The following is a 27,329-nucleotide window of genomic DNA, read 5'->3' on the forward strand; positions in this document are numbered from 1 at the left end:
ATTTGGCACACCAGATCCTTAACAGAAACCTGAGATGAAGAAGAAACAAAGCTCCATTCAGGCTGATTGGTCCCTCAACTTCCTCCTCTGTTACCTGGATCCTCCGGTAGGCAGCCTGCTAAACTCACAAGTCGGGGCACACTGTGCATGCGTGGACAGGAAACACGTGTGTGTCCCATCGCGCTCCCGCCACTGGGAGAGTTCTGCTCCTGCGCAGACAGAGAGCATGTGCAGCCAGACTGCGTCTGCGCTGACTGGCGCTAACTTACAAGATTACCGGCCCACCGGATTACCGGAGGATGACGGCGAGGGACCGATCAGCCTGAAGGGGCCTGGAGGATGCCCAAGGTATGAATAAAACTTTTTTCATTCCCCATCTCAGGTACCCTTTAAGTGACGCTGTATGCACAGTAGATGTGCGCTCGATTCTCATCCGAGCTAGATAAATCTAGTGTACGTATGTAGCTTTACTCTCAGTGTTTACATTTAATGAATAAACCATAGATAACAGTTCTCATATACTGGTACTATTATGGTATAAAAAAACGGAGATGTCATGAGATACTATGTACACTGACTGTTTTAAGAACAACAGGAAACACATTGCACTTTTTCCAATACAGAAGTCCTGAAAATCATATGAATCAAACAGTGAAGATAGCCTCAAGTTATCAGTTCAGAGCCTCTGTGCCTACACATCTGTGTGCAAGTCAGTGAATGGATGAACTATTCAATACAACCAATTCTTGTTGACAAAGTGTCACTACTCACAAAGAATAATGATAACGCGAGTACAGAAGTGAGTCATATGCGGTTAAAAGGAATCACCTTGTGACTGAAAGCGGATATAGTCTGAGCACCAGACTGAATGGCTTTATATGTAAATAAGCAGAAAAAAACTAAAACTGTGTATTTCTCTTCTTTGCTGACTGTCAGTTCTATGTTTAATTTATTTAAGATGAGATAAGAAGATTATATTTGTACTACAGCTGTGATAAACTAACTACAGTCTTATCAGTTTATGAACAGATTATTAGGATACCGCATAAACCAGATGCTTCTTATGTTTTAAACTCCTTTAAATACACTGTCTCCACCTGATAGTTGCTAAAACATTATGTAAAAACAATCCTGACCAGATCAGTTATACACACTGGCAATACTGTTACAAGGATGTGTCCTTCAGAGCTTGCCATGGTATTCAGAGAAATTAATTTTTGGCAGGAAATGAATGTGGCAGCAGAGGCGTAGCTAGCGTTTTTTCTGGGGGACTAAGACATTTTTTGCACTTTCCACAAAATGGGTGCAGACTCACATCAGAATGTTGTCATGGGTGGAGTCATATGTTGTTTAGGATAGCCATATGTGTCCCCTACCACATTCAGATAGCCAGATGTGCCCCCCTTTAAATAGCCAAATGTGCACCCCTTTGGGTAGCCAGATATTCCCTCCCCCCCCTGTTTAGATGGCCAGATGTTCCCGGCTTTCTCTGCTGCTGTTAATGCCTCTGCACCCCTCTGCAGAGGGCGGAGAGAAGCAGGGGCACTTTGATCAGCCTCTCATGCAGGTGGGGGTGCTGTGCCCTCAAAGTGCTGCACCCGGGGACATATGTACCCCCTTGCTCTCTAATAGCTACGCCTCTGTGTGGCAGTGTAGACTACACTGAAAAATATGGCTTTATCAGCATCACCTATAACAGTGATGGCTAACCTTGGCACTCCAGCTCTGACAAAACTACAAATCCCATCATGCCTCTGCCTCCCCGAGTTATGCTTAAAGCTGTCAGACTATTGCAATGCCTCATGGGACTTGTAGTTCCACCACAGCTGGAGCGCCAAGGTTAGCCATCACTGACCTATAAAGTATACATTTCTTTTTTCACTTCAAATGTTTGGGAAGAAGAAGGAGGAGAAGAAGTTATTTTGACTTGGTATTTGAAGTGAATACAAGCAACACAATACAATGCTGGAGGAGCCACAAGTGAACTTGCTAGTAAGCAGCGTGTGCTTTTCTCAATATCCAGCAGCAAATTTCCTGTTCATTTCCCCATAGCGGCTGTTTGAATTCCTGTAACCCAGGGGATGAAAGCCTTCCTGTTATTTACAGGTATTGATTATCCTGTTTCTATCCAGGTAAAATAATGTCAACTTTTGTTCCAGATTACAGTAACATCTGTGTTACCACTTACAATACCTTACTGACTAATTGTGGCACTAAACACATGCAGTGATAAGGAGGGTGATTATAAAGCCAATTTCCACCGCACAGTACCTTGAAAGAAAAATGCAGTTAGAATAGTGGATTACAATCAAATAGAGATCATTTAAGATGCAATTTCATGTATGTGCATTTGTCTGTGTGTTTGTGTGTGTTGGTATCAGCATGTGCGTGTGAGTGGATATGAGTGTGTGTGTGTCTAAATAGAGAAACGGAGTCCAGCACCATACGCATAATAGAAGAATCTTGGACAAGTGGGCCAATAACGACCGACATCTGCTAAGAATCCAGCATGTGTATGTCAACCACTGACCCCTCTCGACCACTCAGCCATATGTGCAGGGGACGTTTTTAATTGTTGTTAATCAGGAACAGTTTATATCTTATCTACAGCAAGTCAGTAAAGTACAATCAGACACAACCGTAGTGATTTAGGCTCAGCACATTCTTTTTGCGGTTTTCTCAGGTTTTCTCCAGTGATTGGCTCATTTATATAGGTTGTGATAATGAATGCCAAATTCTCTTTCACAAACCTGAATTGATTCAGTGCAGAAACACCCAGTTACACACTTTACTTCCTCTGAGCAGCTGACTGAGGTTTCCTGTTACAAGCTCAGATAAAGACAGCCACACAGAAGCAACACATCTTTAAGTTCTTGCAACATATATTTTCTGTTTCAATATGCTTATCAAGAAAAAGTTGAAGAACTATAACTTTCAAAGCATACACAAAGCAATATACCTATCATTATTGACAACGATAAGGTATGCATATAAGAATAGCATATTTAATAAGTAATATATGTTTTTTTTTTCCTTCAAGAAAGTGAAGTTGCACTTTTGGTACAACTCAAGTTCAACTTAACCTTAACTGCAGGTAAAACATTTTTTGGGATATTGGCAACTAACCTTAACAATCACTCCCACCCCCATGGGAACCTAACATTAAGCTGGGTCCTATAGAGCGTACGAGATGAATGGCCGCCGGGAGACTTGGGCGCAGGATACAGCCGGTATATGGTTGATCCTGCTGCCGCACAAGTCCCGGCCGTGTTAAATACTATTCCCCCTCCAGGCCGCCATGGATAGTGGAGAATTATGTAATTCAGCTTCCAGCTATTGCTGGAAGGAGAATTACAGTGTTTTAAATGTAACTTCAACTCTGTCTTCCGACGGCACCAAAGTTACACTCTGTGCACCCAAATCTCCTGCGCTGGAATCTTAGTGTTTGCCTATAGAGCCTTCCCGTTACTCTACTCGTCCCATCGTTCCTGCACTGGCTCCCCCGTTAGCAGTCTCTTCCACTGCAGGTGGGCTTCTGAAGTCTTTGGGAGCACTCGGGGTCAATACTGTGCACTCACGGGCGCAGTCTCATGTGCAGTACGGAGGCTCCCATCTTCGGGAGCACTTGGGCTCCTGAAGACTACCGAAGCCTCCCACAGCAGGAGATTTGAACGGAGGAGCCCACATTGTAAGAGAGGATGAGTAGAGGAATGAAAAGGCTCTATAGGACCCAGAGTCTTTCCTCTCCTTAGGTAAGTATCTGTTTTTTGTCTGTTTGTTTTTTGGCTTCACATTCACTTTAACACTGTTCCACAATATTCAGAACAAAAATATATATTTTCCTCAGAGCTTAGACTTGGTTTTCTGAAATATATGGTTTGAAGGCAGCAGTTTGAAAAGCTTTAAATAACAGATAACACCATGTTAAATAACAGCTAAATCCACATGATATTTCCAATTACACAACATAAGATGAACAGTAATATAACAACCATAAGCTGGAGAAAAACACAGTAAATCTGTCTAGATTAACCAGTGTAAATCTAGATTTATGACTGCGTGACTCTTATGTAAAACTACAAAAGTGAACAGGGAAATGAAAAGAAAATCCTCAGTTAACAAGGTGACTTTTATGAAAGGCTGTTGATTCAAGATAAACAGAATGATGGGAGGGATTTATGGAGATCACTATCTGCCAAACCATCAATACATGGAAAAGATATCAACTGTCAGGTTGTATCTGGCAAGTGCCGACAAGGCTCAACAGAAATAACATGAGTGGATAAAGTATTCAAGGATTACATTGTACCTTTTTCGATAAGTAAATTCACAATTTTCCAAGCACAGCAAGAAGTGGCCAGCAACAGAGGTGTACGTAATTCATTATCCACACTGTCAATATTTGCTCCCTGTAAATAAGAGAAGGAGGTGAGTACACAGCGGAGCAAGGCAGAGGAAATGTATGTGGAGGCAATAAGCAGTCTGCAATCTGTCTATGGAAAGGTTATTACCGGATAGTTTTACATTGCACTATACTTCTTCTGTATGCTTATATAAACTAATGAGCAGGAAGGAGAGCAAAATATTTTCCGATAGATTTAGAAAATTTAAGCTAGTGGTATTAACTGTTCGCAGGGGCAGGTTGATCTGGGCTCCTTGTATGCAGAGCTTACAAGCAAAACTTTAGCTAGCCCTCCTATCATTCCACAGGCTTCTTGTTAGGAATACTGGAATGTTGGAGTTGACATTCTTAGGGCCAGGTTTATACTTTCTTCCTTCCTTCACCCCTAAGCAAACCTTCTTCTGACTCCTCTTCCATGCACAGCCATCTCTTCCTGGTGTAACATAGGTGTGCAATAGCCACTTTCTTTCAATTCCCTTGGGCTTCTATTTCCAACTTGCAGCCATCTGTTTTCATATGCAGTAACCCTGATCCCGCATCCAGTGGCCCATTGGACAGCAGGTTCCCAAGGCCCAGGCCTATGTGGCCTTTCAGAAATTGAGCACTTTTGTTCAAAATCCAAAAGCTGCTGACTGCTAGAGGGACAGGAGTTGGTCAGTGATTTATTTGGGGTTATAATGTTTTGACCCAGAAGCCCAAGTTTAGTCTGCCATTTGTTTAACCACTTGAGGACCGCCCCCAGCCGATGGGCGGCGGCAAGGGCTGGGCCCAAACGACCGCAATATGCCCATCGGCGGCGGCAGGCGTGGTTATGCGGTGATCGCATCATTCGTGACGCGATCAGCCGCCGGCGACAGGCTCCGCCCCCCTCTCGCTGTAACCCGCCGGCCGTTCGGAAGCGCCGGCGGGTTACTAGCTCACAGATCGCCGCACACCAAGCGTATAATACGCTTTGTAATGTAAACAAAGCATATTATACAGGCTGCCTCCTGCCCTGGTGGTCCCAGTGTCCGAGGGACCACCAGGGCAGGCTGCAGCCACCTTAGTCTGCACCCAAACACACTGATCTGCCCCCCCCCCCCTGCCCCCTGATCGCCCACAGCACCCCTCAGACACCCCTGCCCACCCCCCAGACCACTGTTTGCACCCAATCACCCTCCTAATCACCCATCAATCACTCCCTGTCACTATCTGTCAACGCTATTTTTTTTTATTCCCTAAACTGCCCCCTGGGGACTCCTGATCACCCCCACCCCTCAGATTCTCCCCAGACCCCCCCCCCCCCGTGTTCTGTATGCATCTATCCCCCCTGTATTAACCCACTGATCACCTGTCAATCACCTGTCTATCACCCATCAATCATCCCCTAACCTGCCCCTTGCGGACAATCTGATCACCCACCCACATCATCAGATCGCCCGCAGACCCGACGTCAGATCACCTCCCAAGTGCATTGTTTACATCTGTTCTCTCCTCTAAACACCCACTAATTACCCATCAATCACACATTAATCACACCCTATCACCACCTGTCACTGTTACCCATCAGATTAGACCCTAATCTGCCCCTTGCAGGCACCCAATCACCCGCCCACACGCTCAAATTGCCCTCTGACCCCCCTTATCAATTCGCCAGTGCATTATTTACATCTGTTCTTCCCTGTAATAACCCACTGATCACCTGTCAATCACCTGTCAATCACCCATCAATCACCCCCTGTCACTGCCACCCATCAATCAGCCCCTAACCTGCCCCTTGCGGGCAATCTGATCACCCACCCACACCATCAGATCGCCCGCAGACCCGACGTCAGATCACCTCCCAAGTGCATTGTTTACATCTGTTCTCTCCTCTAAACATCCACTAATTACCCATCAATCACCCCCTGTCACCACCTGTCACTGCTACCCATCAGATTAGACCCCTATCTGCCCCTAGGGCACCCAATCACCCGCCCACACCCTCAGAACGCCCTCAGACCCCAGCCCTGATCACCTCGCCAGTGCATTGCTTGCATCTATTCCCCCCTCTAATCACACCTTGAGACACCCATCAATCACCTCCTGTCACCACCTGTCACCCCCTAGCACACCTACCCATCAGATCAGGCCCTAATTTGCCCGTGTGGGCTCCTGATCACTCGGCCAAACCCTCAGATCCCCCTCAGACCCCCTTCCGATCACCTCCCCAGTGCATTGATTGCATCTATTGTCCCCTCTAACCACCCCCTGAGACACCCATCAATCGCCTCCTGTCACCCCCCTAGCACTCCTATCCATCAGATCAGGCCCAATACAACCTGTCATCTAAGAGGCCACCCTGCTTATGACCGTTTCCACAAAATTCGCCCCCTCATAGACCACCTGTCATCAAAATTTGCAGATGCTTATACCCCTAAACAGTCATTTTGAGGCATTTGGTTTCAGGTCCCTAAAATGCCAGGGCAGTATAGGAACCCCACAAGTGACCCCATTTTAGAAAAAAGACACCCCAAGGTATTCTGTAAGGTGTATGACGAGTTCATAGAAGATTTTATTTTTTGTCAAAAGTTAGCGGAAATTGATTTTTATAGTTTTTTTTCCACAAAGTTTGGCTCTAGTAGTAAACAAAAAAGGCACAGGGAGACCGGGAGCCCGATCTGGTGTATTATCGACGAGGCACCAGTATATGTGTATAATAAGAAATATACTCACAAAATTAGGTTGCTATCGATAAGCAACCACTTTACTCGCATGTGAGGAAGTACCGTCCTCACTCGGCCTTGCTTCCGATAATGGGATTGGTCGCAGCTCCAAGAGAACAATATGCCACTGGAAGGACTTCCGAGTGTGCACCCCTGTGCAGGGGTAAAAGGGACTGGGAAGAGCTAGGAGGTGCCCGTGGACGTGTATCTGTGATTCTTGAACTGGGTGTAATAGTTCACACAAGGTACTTATAGTCCTACAAATTTTATTGGGGCACAAATGACAACGCGTTTCGCGGCCAAGCCGCTTCCTCAGGTCTATGGGTGTGCCTGGGGTATACACGTCTCTATCCTGAGCGCCATATGGCGCTCAGGATAGAGACGTGTATACCCCAGACCTGAGGAAGCGGCTTGGCCGCGAAACGCGTTGTCATTTGTGCCCCAATAAAATTTGAGAAACTTCAACCACCACTGTACGTGTGAGTCACACTACTATAAGGTAGGACTATACGTACCTTGTGTGAACTATTACACTCAGTTCAAGAATCACAGATACACGTCCACGGGCGCCTCCTAGCTCTTCCCAGTTTTTCACAAAGTGTCATTTTTCACTTACTTGTGACAAAAAATAAAATCTTCTATGAACTCACTATACAACTAACAGAATACCTTGGGGTGTCTTCTTTCTAAAATGGGGTCACTTGTGGGGTTCCTATACTGCCCTAGCATTTTAGGGGCCCTAAACCGTGAGGAGTAGTCTAGAAAACAAATGCCTCAAAATGACCTGTGAATAGGACGTTGGGCCCCTTAGTGCACCTAGGCTGCAAAAAAGTGTCACACATGTGACATTTTGCAGCCTAAGTGCGCTAAGGGGCCCAAAGTCCAATGAGTACCTTTAGGATTTCACACCTCTGTCCTGGGGAGAGCCCTGGGCTCGCTACATGATTTAAAAAAAAAAAAAAAAAAAGTTCTGCGCTGCCTCCTTGCCGGCGAGAATTAGACCGGCAAGGAGGTTAAATAATGACATTGTAAATGTGCATTAATTAGCAATGCAGAAAGGTTTTTTTTTTTTTTTTTTTTTTTTTTACACATTTGTACTTTTTGCTAATATCGATCTATCTATCTATCTGTTTGCTAATGACTTCTCCCAGGAAAAATGCATTTATAGTAAAGCTAATTAAAGGAATACTATCGATACCCAAGTGTTCTAAAATGACAGTGTGCAAATAATGTCTAAGTAGCCGTGTAAACATTTTCCTACTTTTCATGTTAAATATCAGAGGCAAAAACTGTAATTTATTGAGGGTAGGATTTACCTATATTGGGACAAATCAATTGCAGAAGGGGTGTCTGCTTCAATACACAGCCAGAGTTGCATATCAGACTACAGAAAGCAAATATCAAACATATCAAACTCTGAAAGCAAAAACAGTATGAAAAGCTGTGGCAATTAGTTACATTTCCTCTGCTCTCTTCACACACTCCAGTCAGACACACAGGACACAGGAGCTGCAGCTGTTGGGAGCTCTCTTCTCTGTCACACACAGAGCTACACATAGGGCTCTATTCATAAAACCTTACCGCAAGTTTTCCGCTCAAAACAGCGGGTTTTCTCGTCCATTTAGCAAAGTGGGCATTCAAAAAAGCTGTTCCTGCATGAAAATCTACAATCCCCCAGCAGAGCGAGAAATTTCCGCCTTCTCCAGTGTTTTTCTAGATTTATCTAGAAAAAAGTAACAAAATGGCCATTCATAAAGATTAGAGGAAGCGGTATGTGGACGGGAAATACCGCTTCCTCTGATTTTGCGGATTACATACAAGTGAATGGGACAGACCTCCCAGAGAGAGCAGTGCACGGAGGGACTCTGCCGGCTGAAGTGTTTCCGCATGCCTTCCGACAGCTTACCGCCAGCTTTCAGCGGGAGATCTCCGCTCTTGCATCGCAGCTTTCAAGATTTCTTTGAATGACCACCCAGAAGTGTAAAATACCGCTGCGGTATTTTCCCTCCAGGAGTTTTTTCGCCACAAGTTTTTTATGAATAGAGCCCATAGAGTTAACTAAGCAAGTGTGAGGGGAATTTCCCCTCTCCTCATGGCTCAGTCAGCCATCAGTTTTGGAGTCAGTAAAGATTGAAAGTATTTTGCTAACAGTAAACAAAGAATTTGCTACTAAAATGTATACACCAGTACTTAGCAGCACTTCCCAAACAATTCCTGTGTCAATTGAAAAAAATATGTGAATCGATAGTATTCCTTTAAGCTGTCCTTGTTTTTTCAGTCTTTTGTGCAATTTAATATAATTTAGTCAGACTTAGAAAACAAATATAGAAGTTGATTTTAGTTAAGAGAATCTGAACATATAGCCTTTCTTTTTTATTATTACTATTCGTTGTTTTAAATAAGCAAAGGTAAGAAAAGAAATGACAAAGATAATCCCTTTTTAAAATAAATGTGTGATCTGTGGCAGCACACCAGGCCGTGCGGAATGCATCTGTGTATTCTGGAGGGAAAGAAAAACTTTGCATTGCAAATACAAACAATGGACAGATTAAAGTATTTTGCATGGGAATTACTTCATAGCCGACAACCGGCAACTACATAATTGATTAGTTTGTTTATGTTCCTATGGAAATAGGCTAGATAGAGTGTGAAAGTGTGAAATCATCAGTCACAAGTAACTGACTGTAAAAATGTAATTAGAGAAATATCCTCAAAATGGAAAGATTTTAATATCTTCAGATTCAACACTTAATAAGCAGGTGTGTGTGTGTGTGTGTGTGTGTGGTGGGGGGGGGGGGGATCAGACATCCTAAAAGGAAAAACACAGAGACAATGGGAGCCCAGATAGTGCAGTATGTCACAAAAAAGGGGAGGAGGAGTGAATTAGGGAGGAGTACTCGGAAAGGTGGGTTGCAAGGGGGCAACCATCCACTGACGAGCAGGTGGAGATGCATAAACCCAACTCCACTCAGGTGCCCAGATAGAACTGGTTGCGGTTGCGTTCTTAGTCTAAAACAGGGGTCTCAAACTCAATTTACCCGGGGGCCGCAGGAGGCAAAGTCAGGATGAGGCTGGGCTGCATAAGGGAGTTCACGTGTCCCCGCCGCAAAACGAGGGCTGCAGAGCCCCCAAATCACCCCGGGGGGCAATCCGCCGGCATTTCCTGGAAGGGGCAGAGCTTTCAGCTTCAGCTCTGCCCCTCCTGACGTCAATCGCGGCGGATCGCCGCCTCTGCCCGCCCCTCTCACTCTTCCTTCACAGAGAGGGGCGGGGGAGAGGCGGCGATCCATTTGGCGATTGATGTCAGGAGGGGCAGAGCTACAGCTGGAAGCTCTGCCCCTCAGCGCAGTCGTGGATGTTTGCGCGGGGGATTTGGGGGTCTGCAGCCCTTGTTTAGCGGCGGGGATGCGGCGGATTACTTGGGAGCACTGAAGCGAACTATAAGGTAAAATGGGCAAATATAGTTCGCTTCCGTGTCTCTTTTGCTTTTTCCGGCAGGCAGGGCCGTTTTAAGCAACAATGGGGCCCCAGAGCAAAATAAACCTGCCCCCCCCCCCCCTAACAGATACCCTGGAACACAAATCGGCATTAAGGGACCTTTTTTGCAGCTGGTATAGTCAGGGTGTGAAGCCCCAATCGGTCGGAGCTCCACATTCTGGCTACCCCAGCCTGCATGGGGGACAAGGGGTTAAAACGTTTCAGGAGGGGGGACCCCACATAATTTAAAAAAAAAAAATTCCCACACTCTAAACATAAAAAAAACAAATTGGGAAAATAGGAAAAAATGCCAGGAATCTTCATACAGCCATATTGCGGCTGTATAGCGATCCCTGGCCAAAGCGCTGTGGCTGCGTATGGACCCCCTGGAAACCCTGTCAGGAAATGTATTGCTCTTTCTTTTGATACATGTAAAATTACACTACCGTTAGGCTTGCTACTAAAAGTGACATTTACCGCATTTAAAAGTATACTATTTTCCTTCGAAACTTTAAAATCGATTTTCTCAAAAACTATAAGGTCTTTTTGAAAAATTGTTTTTTCCTCTTATTCCTAATGATTTCCTTAACATATCCTGCAAATTTAGGGTTTCTAGCATTTAAGGTGGATTTGCTATTAACCATTAAAGTCGGCGGGTTTTTAAATGTGTATTTTTTTTCCTTTGCAACTTTAAAATCGATTTTCTCAAAAACTATAAGGCCGATTTGAAAAAATTTTTTTCCTCTTGTAGCCACTGGGGGCCCCTACAAGCTCTGGGGCCCTGGGGCCACAGAATATTGTATCGAGGGCCGCAAATGGCCCGCGGGCCGCGAGTTTGAGACCCCTGGTCTAAAACAACCAAGGTTATATCTACCTTTCCTACAGGAAAAGTAGGGTAGTAGGCACAAACAGGGGAAAGAGGCACCCTAGTGGGCAAAAAAACTGTGTTAAAAATAATGAGGAGGCTTACCTCAATGACGACAATTCATATTAACCTCCTTAGCGGTAACCCCGAGCTGAATTCGGGGTAAGCCGGCGCGGAGGATATCTCAGCCCCTGGTGGGGCGATTACTATTCTGTAAAGTGCTGTACGCGCAGCTAGCACTTTTCTGGCCGCGTGTAAAGTTTGATCAGTGCCACTGTGTGGCGAACGGCCGCACGCAGTGGCAGAAAAGGGGCCCCCCGCCAGAGCCCCGTGCAGCCTGGACCAATCACTCCCGGGCAGCGCAAAGGGCTGGATCGGATGCGTCTGACATCAGGATGTCAGCTGACGTCCATGACGTCATTCCAATCGCAGCCATGGCAACAGGAGAAGCCAAACAGGAGATCGCGTTCTATGCGCAATCTCCTGTTTGCTGTTGTTGCCGGCGGTGATCGGACTAGAGGGACACATGCGCCCTCTAGTGGTGTTTCATGTAGCTACCACTCAGGTAGCTACATGAAACAAAAACAAAATTACAAAAAAAGTGCAATGCAGCCTCCTTGGCGGAAAAAATGAACCGCCAAGGAGGTTAAGGTAAGTACAAAAAGGGTGCTGTGAGCTTTTCTTGGCTGGCAGCACCCTTTGGCCCTTTAATCATTTATGCCACCTGGATGTGATTGTCACGTCCAGGCGGCTGCTATAGCGCACTCCCGTGTTAGATCGCGCGTGCATGAGTACGCACATGTTGCCCCCTGTTAACCCAGAGATCAATGAATGAGAACATAGTTCCCATTCATCGAACTAAGTCCCCGCTAGAAAGACCGACAACTTCTTTTCAGAAACCGCCATCTTTCTAATGAAAAAAAGTTTCCCATCCTCTATACCTTTCCTGGAAGCGAGAGCATTTGCTTCCAGGATTTAAAAAAATTTGGGGGACTGTGGCCATCTTGTGGCCAAATAGAAAAACTACATCTACATACTTTTTTTTAATTAAATATACAGACATTATTACATTTAAAATTAACTTTAATGAAAAAAATTACAATAAAAAAAACCCAAACATAAATAGATACCTAAGGGTCTGAACTTTTTTTTAATATGCATGTGAAGTGGGTATATTACAAATATTTTTTAAATTATAAGCTTGTAAATAGTGATGGATACAAAAATGAAAAAATGCACCTTTATTTCCAAATAAAATATTGGCGCCATACTTTGTGAAAGGGACATAATTTAAATGGTGTAATAACCGGGACAAATGGGCAAATAAAATACACAGGTTTTAATTATGATAGCATGTATTATTTTAAAGCTATAATGGCCGAAAATTGAGAAATACTGATTTTTTTTTTATTTTTTCTTAATATTCCTGTGAAAATGCATTCAGAAAAAAATTATTCTTAGCAAAACGTACCACCCAAAGAAAGCCTAACTGGTGGTGGAAAAAAACAAGATATAGATCAATACATTGTAATAATTAGTGATACAGTTATTGGCGAATGAATGGGAGGTGAAAATTGCTCGGATGCATAAGATGAAAAATCCCAGGGGGCTGAAATGGTTAATCTGCCTGCGGAAGTGAGCTTACTCCCACGAAACGCATTGCCAGCACATAAGAAATTTCATTTGTTATATGAATTGTCATCATTGACGCAAGCCACCTCATATTTTCCTTGTAATCGTTTTTAACACAGTTTTATTACACACTTGGGCACCTCTTTTCCCACGTTTGTTTATAAGCAGATTGGTAAGCAAGATATTTCCCTTGAAACATTATGTTTTATGACTCTGAGCGCAAAGGGTGCAATCTCAATTTTAAAGTAAAATACTATCTAACTACTTATGCATCCTCTTTTAAAAACAAGTTGTATGGTGCCATGGGAATTAGATTTGGGTGTAACATTATCTGAAAAACAATGGAACAATATTTTTTAGCAAATTAAAAAAAAAACCCAGATCAAGTTGCGTTAGGGTAACTCCAGTTAAGTTATTTTTGAGCTGGTATAATACTCCTTGCAGGCTCCATAAAATGTAACCCGCTCAATCGCCAGACTGTTTCACAATTGTGGGTCCAATGGTGATCTAGTGCATACGCTCTGGCATTGTATTATAGTGCAGGGATTCTGGAAAGCAGTTTGGGATATTTTTACACAAGAGCCTAAACAAATTATTACCCCTTCAGCAATACAGTCTTTCCCAGAACAGTGAAGTGCTTCAGGCCTTTAAGAGGCTTTACGTCAACATTTTACTAGCCACCATGTGGTCCATTGCTATAAATTGGTAAACCCCCTTCTTTCCTATTCTGCAATTTGAGAGTTGAATAGATGGATCTCATCTTGGAAACCAATAAGCTGGCAAATAGCATCTTGGGTACGTTTCATAAAAATATTTCAATTCGCCTGGCAAGAATGATTGGAATATTAACATCTCGTTTTAGGAGTATAATGTCAGGTTTGCTCTTTCATGCATAAGTACTTCATGTCATGCAGCTTACAGATACAATTGAAGAGACTCTGAAGTCTCTAAAAAAAGTCTTTTTATTTCAAAAATATGTTTAATATATTATCCCTAACAAAATCCCCGCATTCTCGCAGCTGTAGACTATGTAAATCCCCCCAAACTCCTCGTGGGGCAATCCAGGCAGTGCACCTGTGAGAGGCAGAGCTATGAGCTGCAGCTCTGCCTCACACACGTCTGTCAGCCCGGATCACCGCCTCTCCCCCGACCCTCTCAGTCTTCCTTCGCTGAGAGGGGCGGGAGAGAGGTGGAGATCCGCAGCTGACAGACGCATGTGAGGCAGGGCTGCAGCTCATAGCCCTGCCTCACATGGAGGTGCTTAGGGCAGCAGAATCCACGACCAAGAAAGTCGTGGATTTTGCGGGGGAGAGGTAGGGGGGAGTTAGGGGGAGATTTAGATAGTTTAGAGCGGCGGGAATGCAGCGGTTTAGTTAGGGATAACATATTAAACATATTTATGAAATAAAAATACTTTTTTTTAGAGATTCAGAGTCTCCTTAATGTTTTGTGGTCGACTCTTGTTTATGTTCTACTATTTGTAATTGCATGATAGGTTGGTTATTATTCATTCCTCCCTTTAAGGTCCAGAGCCTTTTTCTTGTGTTCACACTGCTAGCAATGCATTTTGGCAGAATTGGTTGGAATAATGCAAGGCATGCTGTGTGTTAGGCCTAGTTCACACTGCAAGAGCGTTTTTAGCACTAGTGATTTGATCCCTCAGGTGAGAAAAAACTCATAGCATCACAAGAGCTAGAGCTTCTAAGATCACAAGCGCTTACTAAAAAGCTCTTCATTGTGAACCAGCTCTTACCAGATGACACAAGCATTTACGATTGCAGTGAGAAGCCTCTCTAGCATTGATTTGTCTCTTGACATCTCAATGACGAAGGAACACACCTATCATTCGATTATTTGATTTTTTTTTTTAGTTCTTTTGACCTTATTACGTTTTAATTGAAGAGAGCACCACTTGCTATTACGATCTAATCTACACCGACATTTTCATAGGAAGACTAATTACTAATTATTTACTAGCGGTTTTACACGTCACTTTTTACGTGTGACGCATTGTGCGCTACATGTCATATGCCACACAATTTACGTGTGATGCTTTATGTGTAACGTGTCATGTGGTCAGCGTCCCCCTCCACCCCTGGGATGCTAATTTACACTAGTGTTTTTCCAGCACAGCGTGCACATTGAAGCCTCAGAAGAAGCTGAATAAATGAAATGGTTGTAAGGCTGTGCACCCAGCGGCACCCACCGCCATCCCCTGCACCCCTCCACGATAAGTGTCATCTTTATCTGCCTGATGTAATTTACACTGTGAACTTTTGATTCTAAACCATAGTGATGCAGCAATAAATCTTTGACGAGTAGTGCCGAGCTTTCTCCACTATCTTCGTTTATTTACGATTGCAGTTAAGCATGCTTTTCATGTACTGTATACTTTAATGTACGTGTTGCATCTTGTACTCAAAGCACAATGCAAACTTTCCCTTTCATTGCATTTGCACTCTTCCTTTACAGTATGTGCAATACAATCCCCAGAGTTAAACTAGCCATAAATTTGTAGTCAATAAGAAACAAAAAGCAATACTGTCTGTCAGGAGGCAGGCCTTGTGACCCAACTCTGTTGGAGAAAATGAGTGTGAGTACTTGCAGTTGGAATATATACAGTGGCTTGCAAAAGTATTCGGCCCCCTTGAAGTTTTCCACATTTTGTCATATTACTGCCACAAACATAAATACATTTTATTGGAATTCCACGTGGAAGACCAATACAAAGTGGTGTACACTTGAGAAGTGGAACGAAAATCATACATGATTCCAAACATTTTTTACAAATAAATAACTGCAAAGTGGGGTGTGCATAATTATTCAGCCCCCTGAGTCAATACTTTGTAGAACCACCTTTTGCTGCAATTACAGCTGCCAGTCTTTTAGGGTATGTATCTACCAGCTTTGCACATCTAGAGACTGAAATCCTTGCCTATTCTTCTTTGCAAAAAAACTCCAGCTCAGTCAGATAAGATGGACAGCGTTTGTGAACAGCAGTTTTCAGATCTTGCCACAAATTCTCGATTGGATTTAGATCTGGACTTTGACTGGGCCATTTGAACACATGGATATGTTTTGTTTTAAACCATTCCATTGTTGCCCTGGCTTTATGTTTAGGGTCGTTGTCCTGCTAGAAGGTAAGCCTCCGCCCCAGTCTCAAGTCTTTTGCAGACTCCAAGAGGTTTTCTTCCAAGATTGCCCTGTATTTGGCTCCATCCATCTTCCTATCAACTCTGACCAGCTTCCCTGTCCCTGCAGAAGAGAAGCACCCCCTGAGCATGATGCTGCCACCACCATATTTGACAGTGGGGATGGTGTGTTCAGAGTGCTGTGCAGTGTTCGTTTACCACCACACATAGCGTTTTGCATTTTGGCCAGAAAGTTCCATGTTGGTCTCATCTGACCAGAGCACCTTCTTCCACATGGTTGCTGTGTCCCCCACATGGCAAACTGCAAACGGGATTTCCTATGCTTTTCCGTTCACAATTGCTTTCTTCTTGCCACTCTTCCATAAAGGCCAACTTTGTGCAGTGCACGACTAATAGTTGTCCTATGGACAGATTCCCCCACCTGAGCTGTAGATCTCTGCAGCTCATCCAGAGTCACCATGGGCCTCTTGGCTGCATTTCTGGTCAGCGCTCTCCTTGTTCGGCCTGTGAGTTTAGGTGGACGGCCTTGTCTTGATAGGTTTACAGTTGAGATATACGCCTTCCATTTCTGAATGATCGCTTGAACAGTGCTCCGTGGCATGTTCATCGCTTTGGAAATCTTGTTGTAGCCTAAGCCTGCTTTAAATTTCTCAATAACTTTATCCCTGACCTGTCTGGTGTGTTCTTTGGACTTCATGGTGTTGTTGCTCCCAAGATTCTCTTAGACAACCTCTGAGGCCATCACAGAGCAGCTGTATTTGTACTGACATTAGATTACACACTCTATTTAGTCATTATCACTCACTAGGCAATATCTATGGGCAACTGACTGCACGAAGACCAAAGGGGGCTGAATAATTACGCACACCCCACTTTGCAGTTATTGATTTGTAAAAAAAAAATTGGAATCATGTATGATTTTCGTTCCACTTCTCACATGTACACTACTTTGTATTGGTCTTCCACGTGGAATTCCAATAAAATTGATTCACATTTGAGGCAGTAATGTGACAAAATGTGGAAAACTTCAAGGGGGCCGAATACTTTTGCAAGTCACTGTAAATATATAAAGCATGAGCCATAGATTTGTAGAGAGGAAAGATGGAGGAGATGGTAGAGTGAGAGGTAAGAAGTAGGAAATGATGGGACCTTATACAATTTCCATGACCACTTGCGATAAGTAAGAGATATTTTTTGTTTTGTTTTTCATATGGTGCAATAAAAACGTCTAGTCCTTGGAAAACTTATTTTAAATGCAATTGTGTTTTTCATTTGTGATGCCTAAAATTCCTGTGTGTTTTTTTTTCTCTTGATACAAGTGTTTCTTTTATATCCAAGAGGTGCAATTTAACATGAAAAATGGGGAAAATAAGGCAAAGACCTTCCTAGGTAACAGGACATCTTGGTCATCTCAAAATGGATCATTTTGCCACCATCACATGCAAATATTTAGGCTACATAAGCTTGGATGATGGTAAGAGAACTTGGACTTGGCACTCAACACAATTAATAGCTGAACAAACTCTAATTTCTATTAGTTATTTTATTAGTTAAAAAATATAAAGTAGACAAAAGTATCATAATAGACATAATATCATAATAACTGTTATATCCACCGTGGGACCTCAGACTTCAGTGAAACTTGAATGCCTGCATGTGACCTTATTTGACTTAACAGAACTGAGCCAGATATTTAGTGATAACTGATTAAAGCAGTGAGATTAGCCATACTATGCTAGGGAAAAAACACATATATAAGTACATAAACACTTGATCTACTTACATAACACATGTATTGTACTGTCCACATTTTGATTTCAGTGAATGTTATATAGTAAATGAAGAGAATTCTGTTCTTGGTGGGAACCATGTCTTTTGCCCACAGTTTAGGCTAAATCCTGATGTCATTTCTGCCCTTTACTTTTTTTCCTTTTCTCCTCCAATCGCTGAGTCACCTCAGCCTTTCTTGTAAACACAAGTGAGCAGGGGACCGTGTTTCAGATAAGCAGCTAGGCATGGAAATAAATGGAAGAGGAGGAATATATTATAGATAAAAAGAGCCCCCAGCATGCAACTGTTTGGCACTGACTACTATAAGGCCAGTGCTCCTTAAGTATGTGATAACTCAAAATCATAACAGCAGAAAAAGTTTTGAAAGTTTTGAATGCAGGATTAGCATCTTTATCACTTAATACACTCAGACCAGTTGCTGTTGAAATTTGATTTTTATGGTGACAATCCCGCTTTAAACAAGGGTTTGCTGAATCACAATTGAAAGAGATCAACAGCTGTAGCTGCACATTCCTATAAAAAAAATATTATTAACCATTATGAATTGCTGCCTCTAAAACATGTTTATCTGTTCATATGGTGAAATTCATTTGTATTTACCATTGATATTAAATATTCTGCCAGGTCAACATGATCAAATAAACACGATCTGTTGAAAAAAAAAAGAGTAGAGTAAATATGAGGAGAAAAGTATTGACTATAGATTAAGTGTTTAAATGGAGATTATTTTCATTTTTAGGTGCTTATAGTTTTGCAAAGCAAAGTGATGTTTTACATTTCCACTAAAGAGACACTGAAGTGAAAAAAAAATTACAATATAATGAATTGGTTATGTAGTACGGATAATTACTAGGACATTAGTAGCAAAGAAATATTCTCATATTTTTATTTTCAGCTATACAGTTTTTTTTATGACATTGCATCATTCTCTAATTTTTACAGTTTACACACTACTCAGCATTCTAAATGATTTTACAGAGCAGGCAAGTGAACTTTTTAACCTTTCTCTGCAGAGAAAAAGAAAATACAGTGCCAGACAGTTGAGATAATATGCTTCAGAAGACAGAGCTCTCTGCGACTTTAAAAGTCGTGTAGCTTAATGGCTCTTTTGCATAGATAACAACTGGAGTTTCTTAACTCTTCTTGTACTGGAAACAATATTAGACTTATGTCTCTGCTCCTAATGTTTTATTTCTTAGCTGTACTACACATACAAATCATTATATCATAGAAAAAAATTCGCTTCAGTGTCTTTTTAAATATAAACAGTGGAAAAGAGGTGCCCAGGTTGTGTTAACACTGCATGAAAAGCAATAAAAGGAGAAAGAAGAGGGCATACCTCAGGGATGTCATGAAATTAATTTTAAATTAACTTTTTATTTTATTTTTTTGCACTCTGGCAAGGGATATCCCATGAAACGGGTTGCCAGAGTGCAATCAAATAATTGTTAATTTGTGTCTCCTTTTATTGTTTTTAACAACCTGGGCGGTGGCACCTTCTTCCTGCTGTTTATAATGTCTACCCTCTTCTCGAGGGAGGCCTCCAACTTAAGAGTAAGACCACAAGTCAAAAGAGTCCATCTAAGAGGAGATAGGAGTTTTCCACATGCCTTATTGGTTGGTTGCTTACCTAAGCAATCTCATTTTGTGAGGACCATTTACCTACTCTTGCTCCATTTTCAGTACATTCTACACTAACCAGGCTCCACTTGTTTCTGTGTTTATTTTTCAAGGTACATCCTATCTCTGAAATCATTTTATTTAAATGCTTGCTTTAAAACTATTTTGCAAATGTTTGATGAGTAATTAGGAAAGTATCCTGGGCTTTCCAGTACAAAAGCTCAACTGACTTCACGCCTGTTTCCTGCCATGGAATTCCATTTTCTGTTTACTGTTATTGTTAGGTAAGAAATAAATCAATAAAGCACTCTATGAATCAGTGAAGGGTGTTGGAGTTTGATCTCTGAAGTCTGAACTACTGTTGTTAGTTGTGTATGAAAATATTCTGCAGTGCCATATGAACTCAGTATCTTCTGACTGCAAGTAGTTACTAAGAAAGATTCATATGCACTCTTTTATATTTACTGATTAAAGATAAATAAATGTTTTTGGATTTATTGAAAATAAACTTGTAAAACAGGAACTGTCAGAAAATATGGTAGTTGAAATTAAGGAGGCTAAACAACTGATATCTCCTTGACCCGTGTATTCATCCCAAAAAAGGTAATGTTTTGGTTAATGGGGAATATTTTGATAATAAGTCCAACTTTTGTTCCATCACTTGTTTTCCTTCACATTTCAAAATGTTCTCCAGTTTTCTTTTTTACCAAAAGGGAGAACAGACTGTTTTTGATTTGTGAAGAAGGCTGAAAATATGGAGAGAAAACAGTATCATTAATATCATAAATTGGGAAATAGATGCTCCATTGAAATGACTTAAAGAACAGAGAAAGTGATACATAACTAATACAAAAGTAGCAAAGAAAGGCACCACTGACCTCAATTCTACGTGATCAAAAACTAGAGATAAAGCCCAAAATAGAGAAAAGCTCAGAAATTATTTTCATTGTTTTTGTTGATTACTATTCAATTCTCTGCTATCAAAATGGTAGGAAAAAATATTCTGTTTTTTTTTAAGAACTAGTTTGAGTTATTTTTCAAATTGGTGAACAATAAATGAAAAATCAAAAGTGAAAAAAAAAACAAGGAAAATGTGTTATTCACACCTTTTTACCACTTTTATATATGTATTGAACAGAAAATAATTACCAAATCATATAAATATCAATAAAAAATAATAAAGAATCAGCTGTTCTAAGGCTCCTTTCACACTACGCCTGTTGCATTCAGTTATAACTAAAAGAACATGCTAAGTATACACTAGTCAAAAGATATCCATGTTTCCCTATGGCCTCTTTCACACAGTACTCTGAAAAATGAAAGCCTTTTCACAATTCATGGCTATGGAACAACTGATTGGTTAAAATGCATCAGTTTTTCAGCATATAGTGTAAAAGAGGCCCTAGGTTTATAAATTGAATGGGTATTAAAATCACTGATAACAAGCTTCCAGTTAGTGTCTAAAAATGTCCTTTCCTATTTTCATTGGATGAAGATAGAAACAAATGTAATCACAATAACATTGATATTCTGTTATTACAACATAATATGAAGTCAAACCAATACAATTTGCTCGATATTTCAACCTGTAACTTCCAGCAACAATCACCATAAATGGTTGGAAAAAAGATTAGGAAACATATGGCCAACAGGGAGATACAATTTATTGGTTTTCATCCATAAACTTAATTATTTAATATTATTTGCACTAAGCTCTTTATTGACATACTTCTTCATCGACAAATTAAGTCAACAAATGTGTTAGCGACATTAAATATTTACAAAGTTTAAATTGCATATAGCATTGTCTAAAGTTTGCTGTCAGCACAGTGGCTAAGCAAGGAGCACTCTTGTCTTGCAGGCCTCCTGGCCATGATTTATAGTAAAGATACTAGATAGGGTAATTAACTAAATGGAAAAGTGCATAGAAGAGAAGAGTAATGAGCTGAAACTGTGTACAATGTAAACATGCAGTTATGGTTTAAAAGGAATGTATACCGTTTCTATATTAATTTGTATGTTATCTTTTTGATGTAGCACTAAAATTAATTTTAAAATACATTTTCATTTTTTTTAAAGAAAAAAGTATCAGAAATTGTTGTAACTATTCTAGACTCTTTTGACTAGTGTATACTCAGCAATGACGGTTAATTACAGTGGGTTGCAAAAGTATTCGGCCCCCTTGAAGTTTTCCACATTTTGTCACATTACTGCTACAAACATGAATCAATGTTATTGAAATTCCACGTGACAGACCAATACAAAGTGGTGTACACATGATAAGTGGAACGAAAATCATTCATGATTCCAAACATTTTTTACAAATAAATAACTGCAAAGTGGTGTGTGCATAATTATTCGGACCCCTTTGATCTGAGTGCAGTCAGTTGCCTATAGACATTGCCTGATGAGTGCTAATGACTAAATAGAGTGCACCTGTGTGTAATCTAATGTCAGTACAAATACAGCTGCTCTGTGACGGCCTCAGAGGTTGTCTAAGAGAATCTTGGGAGCAACAACACCATGAAGTCCAAAGAACACACCAGACAGGTCAGGGATCAAGTTATTGAGAAATTTAAAGCAGGTTTAGGCTACAAAAAGATTTCCAAAGCCTTGAGCATCCTACGGAGCACTGTTCAAGCGATCATTCAGAAATGGAAGGAGTATGGCACAACTGTAAACCTAACAAGACAAGGCCATCCACCTAAACTCAAAGGCCGAACAAGGAGAGCGCTGATCAGAAATGCAGTCAAGAGGCCCATGGTGACTATGGACGAGCTGCAGAGATCTACAGCTCAGGTGGGAGACTCTGTCCATAGGACAACTATTAGTCATGCACTGTACAAAGTTGGCCTTTATGGAAGAGTGGCAAGAAGAAAGGCATTGTTAACAGAAAGCATAAGAAGTCCCATTTGCAGTTTGCCACAAGCCATGTGGGGGACACAGCAACCATGTGGAAGAAGGTGCTCTGGTCAGATGAGACCAAAATGGAACTCTTTGGCCAAAATGCAAAACGCTATGTGTGGCGGAAAATTAACACTGCACATCACTCTGAACACACCATCCCCACTGTCAAATATGGTGGTGGCAGCATCATGCTCAGGGGGGTGCATCTCTTCAGCAGGGACAGGGAAGCTGGTCAGAGTTGATGGGACGATGGATGGAGGCAAATACAGGGCAAACTTGGAAGAAAACCTCTTGGAGTCTGCAAAAGACTTGAGACTGGGGCGGAGGTTCACCTTCCTCCAGGACAATGACCCTAAACATAAAGCCAGGGCAACAATGGAATGGTTTAAAACAAAACATATCTATGTGTTAGAATGGCCCAGTCAAAGTCCAGATCTAAATCCAATCGAGAATCTGTGGCAAGATCTGAAAACTGCTGTTCACAAATGCTGTCCATCTTATCTGACTGAGCTGGAGCTGTTTTGCAAAGAAGAATGGGCAAGGATTTCAGTCTCTAGATGTGCAAAGCTGGTAGAGACATACCCTAAAAGACTGGCAGCTGTAATTGCAGCAAAAGGTGGTTCTACAAAGTATTGACTCAGGGGGCTGAATAATTACGCACACACCACTTTGCAGTTATTGATTTGTAAAAAATGTTTGTAATAATGTATGATTTTCAATCCACTTCTCACATGTACACTACTTTGTATTGGTCTTTCACGTGGAATTCCAATAAAATTGATGCATGTTTGTGGCAGTAATGTGACAAAATGTGGAAAACTTCAAGAGGGCCGAATACTTTTGCAACCCACTGTATCAACCAATCACCAAGCTATGAGATGTGATGCACAAAAAATTATTTAAATATGATAATTAGACTTCAGGGCCTAGAAGTTGGGATTAGCAAATCACAGATTCTAGCAACAGGGCTTGTTAGCAAACAGCTGCAAAGCAGGTAAAAAGGGCACCCTGGTAAAAAAAAATGGCATTATTATAAACATTTAAGTTAATTGCCGCAATTAGTAGTTATGAGATGTAAAAAGTGCACCGGGAGCACCTGATAAAATAGCGGGTGCTGACACTGCCTGCTATGTAAAGCACAAAGCACCCTCTTGTAGTTGCAGTTTGCAAAGCAGATGACCCTGGCACCTGCTATATTAACAGGTACCTCCGGTGCCCTTTCTAATGATAATAATTGTTGTGGGCAGATAGGTTTAGGCAGAGGAGAGGTTTAGGGTTAGGGGTGTGTGTGTGTGTGGGGGGGGAAGGGGTATTTAAGGTTAGGCACCACTAGGGGGGTAGGGTTAGGCATCGAAGAGGGAGGGTTCTGTGTGAGAGTAGTGTTAGGTTAGGTCATAGTAAAATAGCGGTATTTATGTACAATTTAAAATACACATTCATTTTTAACAATATATGTTTTAGTACTAAACCATATATATCATATTTATTATGTGGTAACACAATGACATAGCATTCTTGCCTTGCAGTGGTGCTAGCTGCTAGTGTGTGCTAGGGTCCCCAGTAGGGACATTTATTTACGACTGTCTATAATTAGATTGTGAGCTCCTCTAAGGAACAGTTAATAAAATGACTATATACTTTATCAAGTGCTGTGGATGATATTAGTGCTATATAAAGACACAATAATACTGTTTTACTGATCTACCGTAATTTATAAACGCTGGCTTAAATACTAAATATAATTATCCAAGCTTTATTAATATTAATGAAAAATATGCCACACAATTACTGAAAATATGAAATAATTACCAACAGTACCAGTAACTGCAATAGCGTTTGGCAAGACAAAAATTCAGAATAACATTTGTTTTATCTCCAACTCCCGAAAATGAAACCACAATCTGTCTGCAACAATCAGACTGCAGTTTGAAAAGATAAAAACAAAGTGTTGCTTACTTGTGAAGTGGTGTCTCCTTATTTCCATCTGGCAAATCAACAACTTTCTTATCACCAGTATACGACGAAAGCATAAATTTTACAATTTCAGTCGCCCCTTGTGAGGCAGCAAAATGAAGAGCAGTAGCACTGTCATTCTATAAAAGATGCAGAAACAGAAAGTACAGAGAGAAAGATGGTTATAGTTTGACTTTTGCAAAGCTTCTTTGTAAAAAAAAGTTCCTTAAAAATGTGTTTTTGCTGGGAGGATGAATGTAAAACCTTGCGTGTTAATGCAAACCTCACAGCAGACTTTGCTGATTGCTGTAGACATGAGAAAAGTCATTCGATGAGCTGAGTGATCATCGGTAGGAATGGTCGGAAATGCCGATTCCAACGGCATTCTGACTTCCAACAAGAGTCTTAACAATCCACAGAAATCTAACTTCCCACTACTGATCATCTGATTTCCGCAGAAATGTTTGTTATTGTTGTCAATAAAGTTGGTTTGATACTCACACAGACTATAACTGTACATATTGTCTATATAGAGCTTGTTCCCCACAATGTCACCCCGATGATCAAGCAATGACTGTCACTGATTGTGTGTATGTAGGCAGCCTTTATGCTGTGCTGTAGATATCATTTAAAACTGGGCAGACGATGAATGAGAAGAAGGTAATCTTGTGAATTTTTGCACATTTTTGCTGCAAATGACATACAGCCTACAGCTGAACCAATCAGATGCAGTAGATGTTGATTCTGTTATGTGAATGATAAGATGGCAAAATAACAACTACTTGTTTGAGGTCGATCTTTGCTCCGTATCCAATGCAAGCTTTCACCACTTCCAGGCCTCCATTCTGAACGGCCACATGGAGGGGGCTGCTTTTCTCATTGTCTGTGAAGTTAATGTGCTCTTCAATGCTAAATCCTATCTCTTCCCCTGGAAAGCAAGGGGTAAAAAGAAGATATTACACCCCTAATCTTCTTCACCAACTCCATAAACCTTTTTATGTCTTCCCACCTTTTGAACCATAAATACCTTTCTTCAGAATTAGATCCATGCACTTTAAGGAGCCAGCGAATGCAGTCATGTGTATAGGGTAACATCCAATTTTATTTCTTTTACACATCTTTGCCCCGCGTTGCAGCTGTGAAACAACATAAACAATTCATTAAATTAAAAAATAAATAAAAATGTAATAAAAAAAAAATAATGTTTAAATGATAATGATAAAAGTCTTAAGAAACTGCTGGGCGGAATGATGGGCGACCTCCTCAGCACCTCCATGTGCCTGTATTGAGATTGTTTGTACAAGATTGACTGTTTACACTGCATGTTTGAAAGAAAAATGCCTTTTAATATAGAGATATAAAAGAAAAAATGTTTCATGTAAGATCTAGATCTTCCTGGGTCATATCCTACTGTTAAGTAATTAATATCTGTACTCTATGGTGGTTGCACCATCGTGGTAAAGTACTAAATTTGTCATTCATGATGGTATGGGCATTTGTGGTGTGCACTTAATTATTATTTATTATTATTATTATTTAGTATTTATATAGCGCCGACATATTACGCAGCGCTGTACAGTGTATATATATATATACATTGTCTTGTCGCTAACTGTCCCTCAAAGGAGCTCACAATCTAATCCCTACCATTGCCATATGTCTATATTATGTAGTGTAAGTACTGTAGTCTAGGGCCAATTTTTAGGGGGAGCCAATTAACTTATCCGTATGTTTTTGGAATTCACGCTATTCCCAGCCAAAATGTTAAACATCCTTAAAGGATACCTCAGCCCATGCAAAAAATAAAAAATGGGCGGAACAAGTATGTGTGGTGGGCTCTCCTCATGCCCACCACTCCCCCTGTTCTCTTCTTTCGCCCTCCGTTTTCGAGCACCGACCATCCAAAGGTAGTTCTTGGTCAGGAGGGTGGGTGAAGACTGCCAGACGTTGCCCGGCAATAGGTGTCCTTGATCCCCTGTCTGAAGCTGGGAGCGCTCTGTGCATGCCCACTATTTTGAAACTACATAGTGCGTATACGCAGAGCCCTCCCAACCGCGGGTGTGTGATCAATGAAGCGTGGCACCAGGAAGTGCCTGCACAGTGTTCACCGACCCTCGTGACTGGTAAGTAGATTCAGAGGGTCGGTGCATGAAAACGGAAAGCGACAGAGAACAGGGGGAACGGTAGGCATAAAGAGAGCTCACCACACATGCCTGCTCCACCGTTTTACTTTTCTTTCATGGGCCAAGGTATCCTTTAAATAATTATTTTATTTTAAATTTTCTTTTTACCAAAAAGTACAGAAGTCCCAGATCAGTTGTAAACAATGGGCATTTATGTTGCTTTACTACGGCGGCACAGACAATTAGCCTAAAGTTAAAGTGTACTTGAAGTGACCTGTGACATAGTGAGATACATATGTGTACAGTCCCCAATCATAGAACAAGGATGTAACCCTCTTTTTTCCTCACTGTACAAGTTAAAAATTCAGGGTTCTAAATGGAACTTTCTCTGCAGTAATACTATGAATGTAGTGTATTTCTAACTAATACTAGAGATGGGAAGAAAAATCTGTCAAACCCCCGGATCTTTATGAAGGTTCGGGATTTGAAGATTTGAATCCAACCCCTCTATTTCTGCAATTCGAATCCAACAAATCCTGCGCCATAGAGGGGTGAAGTTACCTCTCCACTCCGGAATTCACATTCCGCCTATCTGCTTCCTCCTAGACTTCCTGTCTCATTGGTAGCAGTGCCGCCTACGACTCTCATATGATCATGGACGCCGCTTGCACCATAGAGATGAGGGACCTTAAAGGAAGAATCTCTGAATACTTAATACTGGGG

At 41.4% G+C, this 27,329-nt stretch overlaps 1 protein-coding gene across 1 annotated transcript in view; it reads right to left on the reverse strand.

The window, feature by feature from the left end:
• The window catches only part of TRPA1 (transient receptor potential cation channel subfamily A member 1), a 209,880-nt gene that overhangs the window by 93,476 nt on the left and 89,075 nt on the right, over positions 1–27,329 (reverse strand). The window contains exons 7-11 of the mRNA XM_068234825.1: positions 25,511–25,619; positions 25,266–25,411; positions 24,487–24,623; positions 18,604–18,652; positions 4,310–4,409 (exon numbers count right to left, since the gene is read on the reverse strand). Of these exons, the coding sequence (XP_068090926.1) occupies positions 4,310–4,409; positions 18,604–18,652; positions 24,487–24,623; positions 25,266–25,411; positions 25,511–25,619 (541 nt within the window). The remainder of the gene's footprint in view (positions 1–4,309; positions 4,410–18,603; positions 18,653–24,486; positions 24,624–25,265; positions 25,412–25,510; positions 25,620–27,329) is intronic.

This window comes from Hyperolius riggenbachi, chromosome 5, assembly GCF_040937935.1.
Source record: "Hyperolius riggenbachi isolate aHypRig1 chromosome 5, aHypRig1.pri, whole genome shotgun sequence".
NCBI lineage: Eukaryota > Metazoa > Chordata > Amphibia > Anura > Hyperoliidae > Hyperolius > Hyperolius riggenbachi.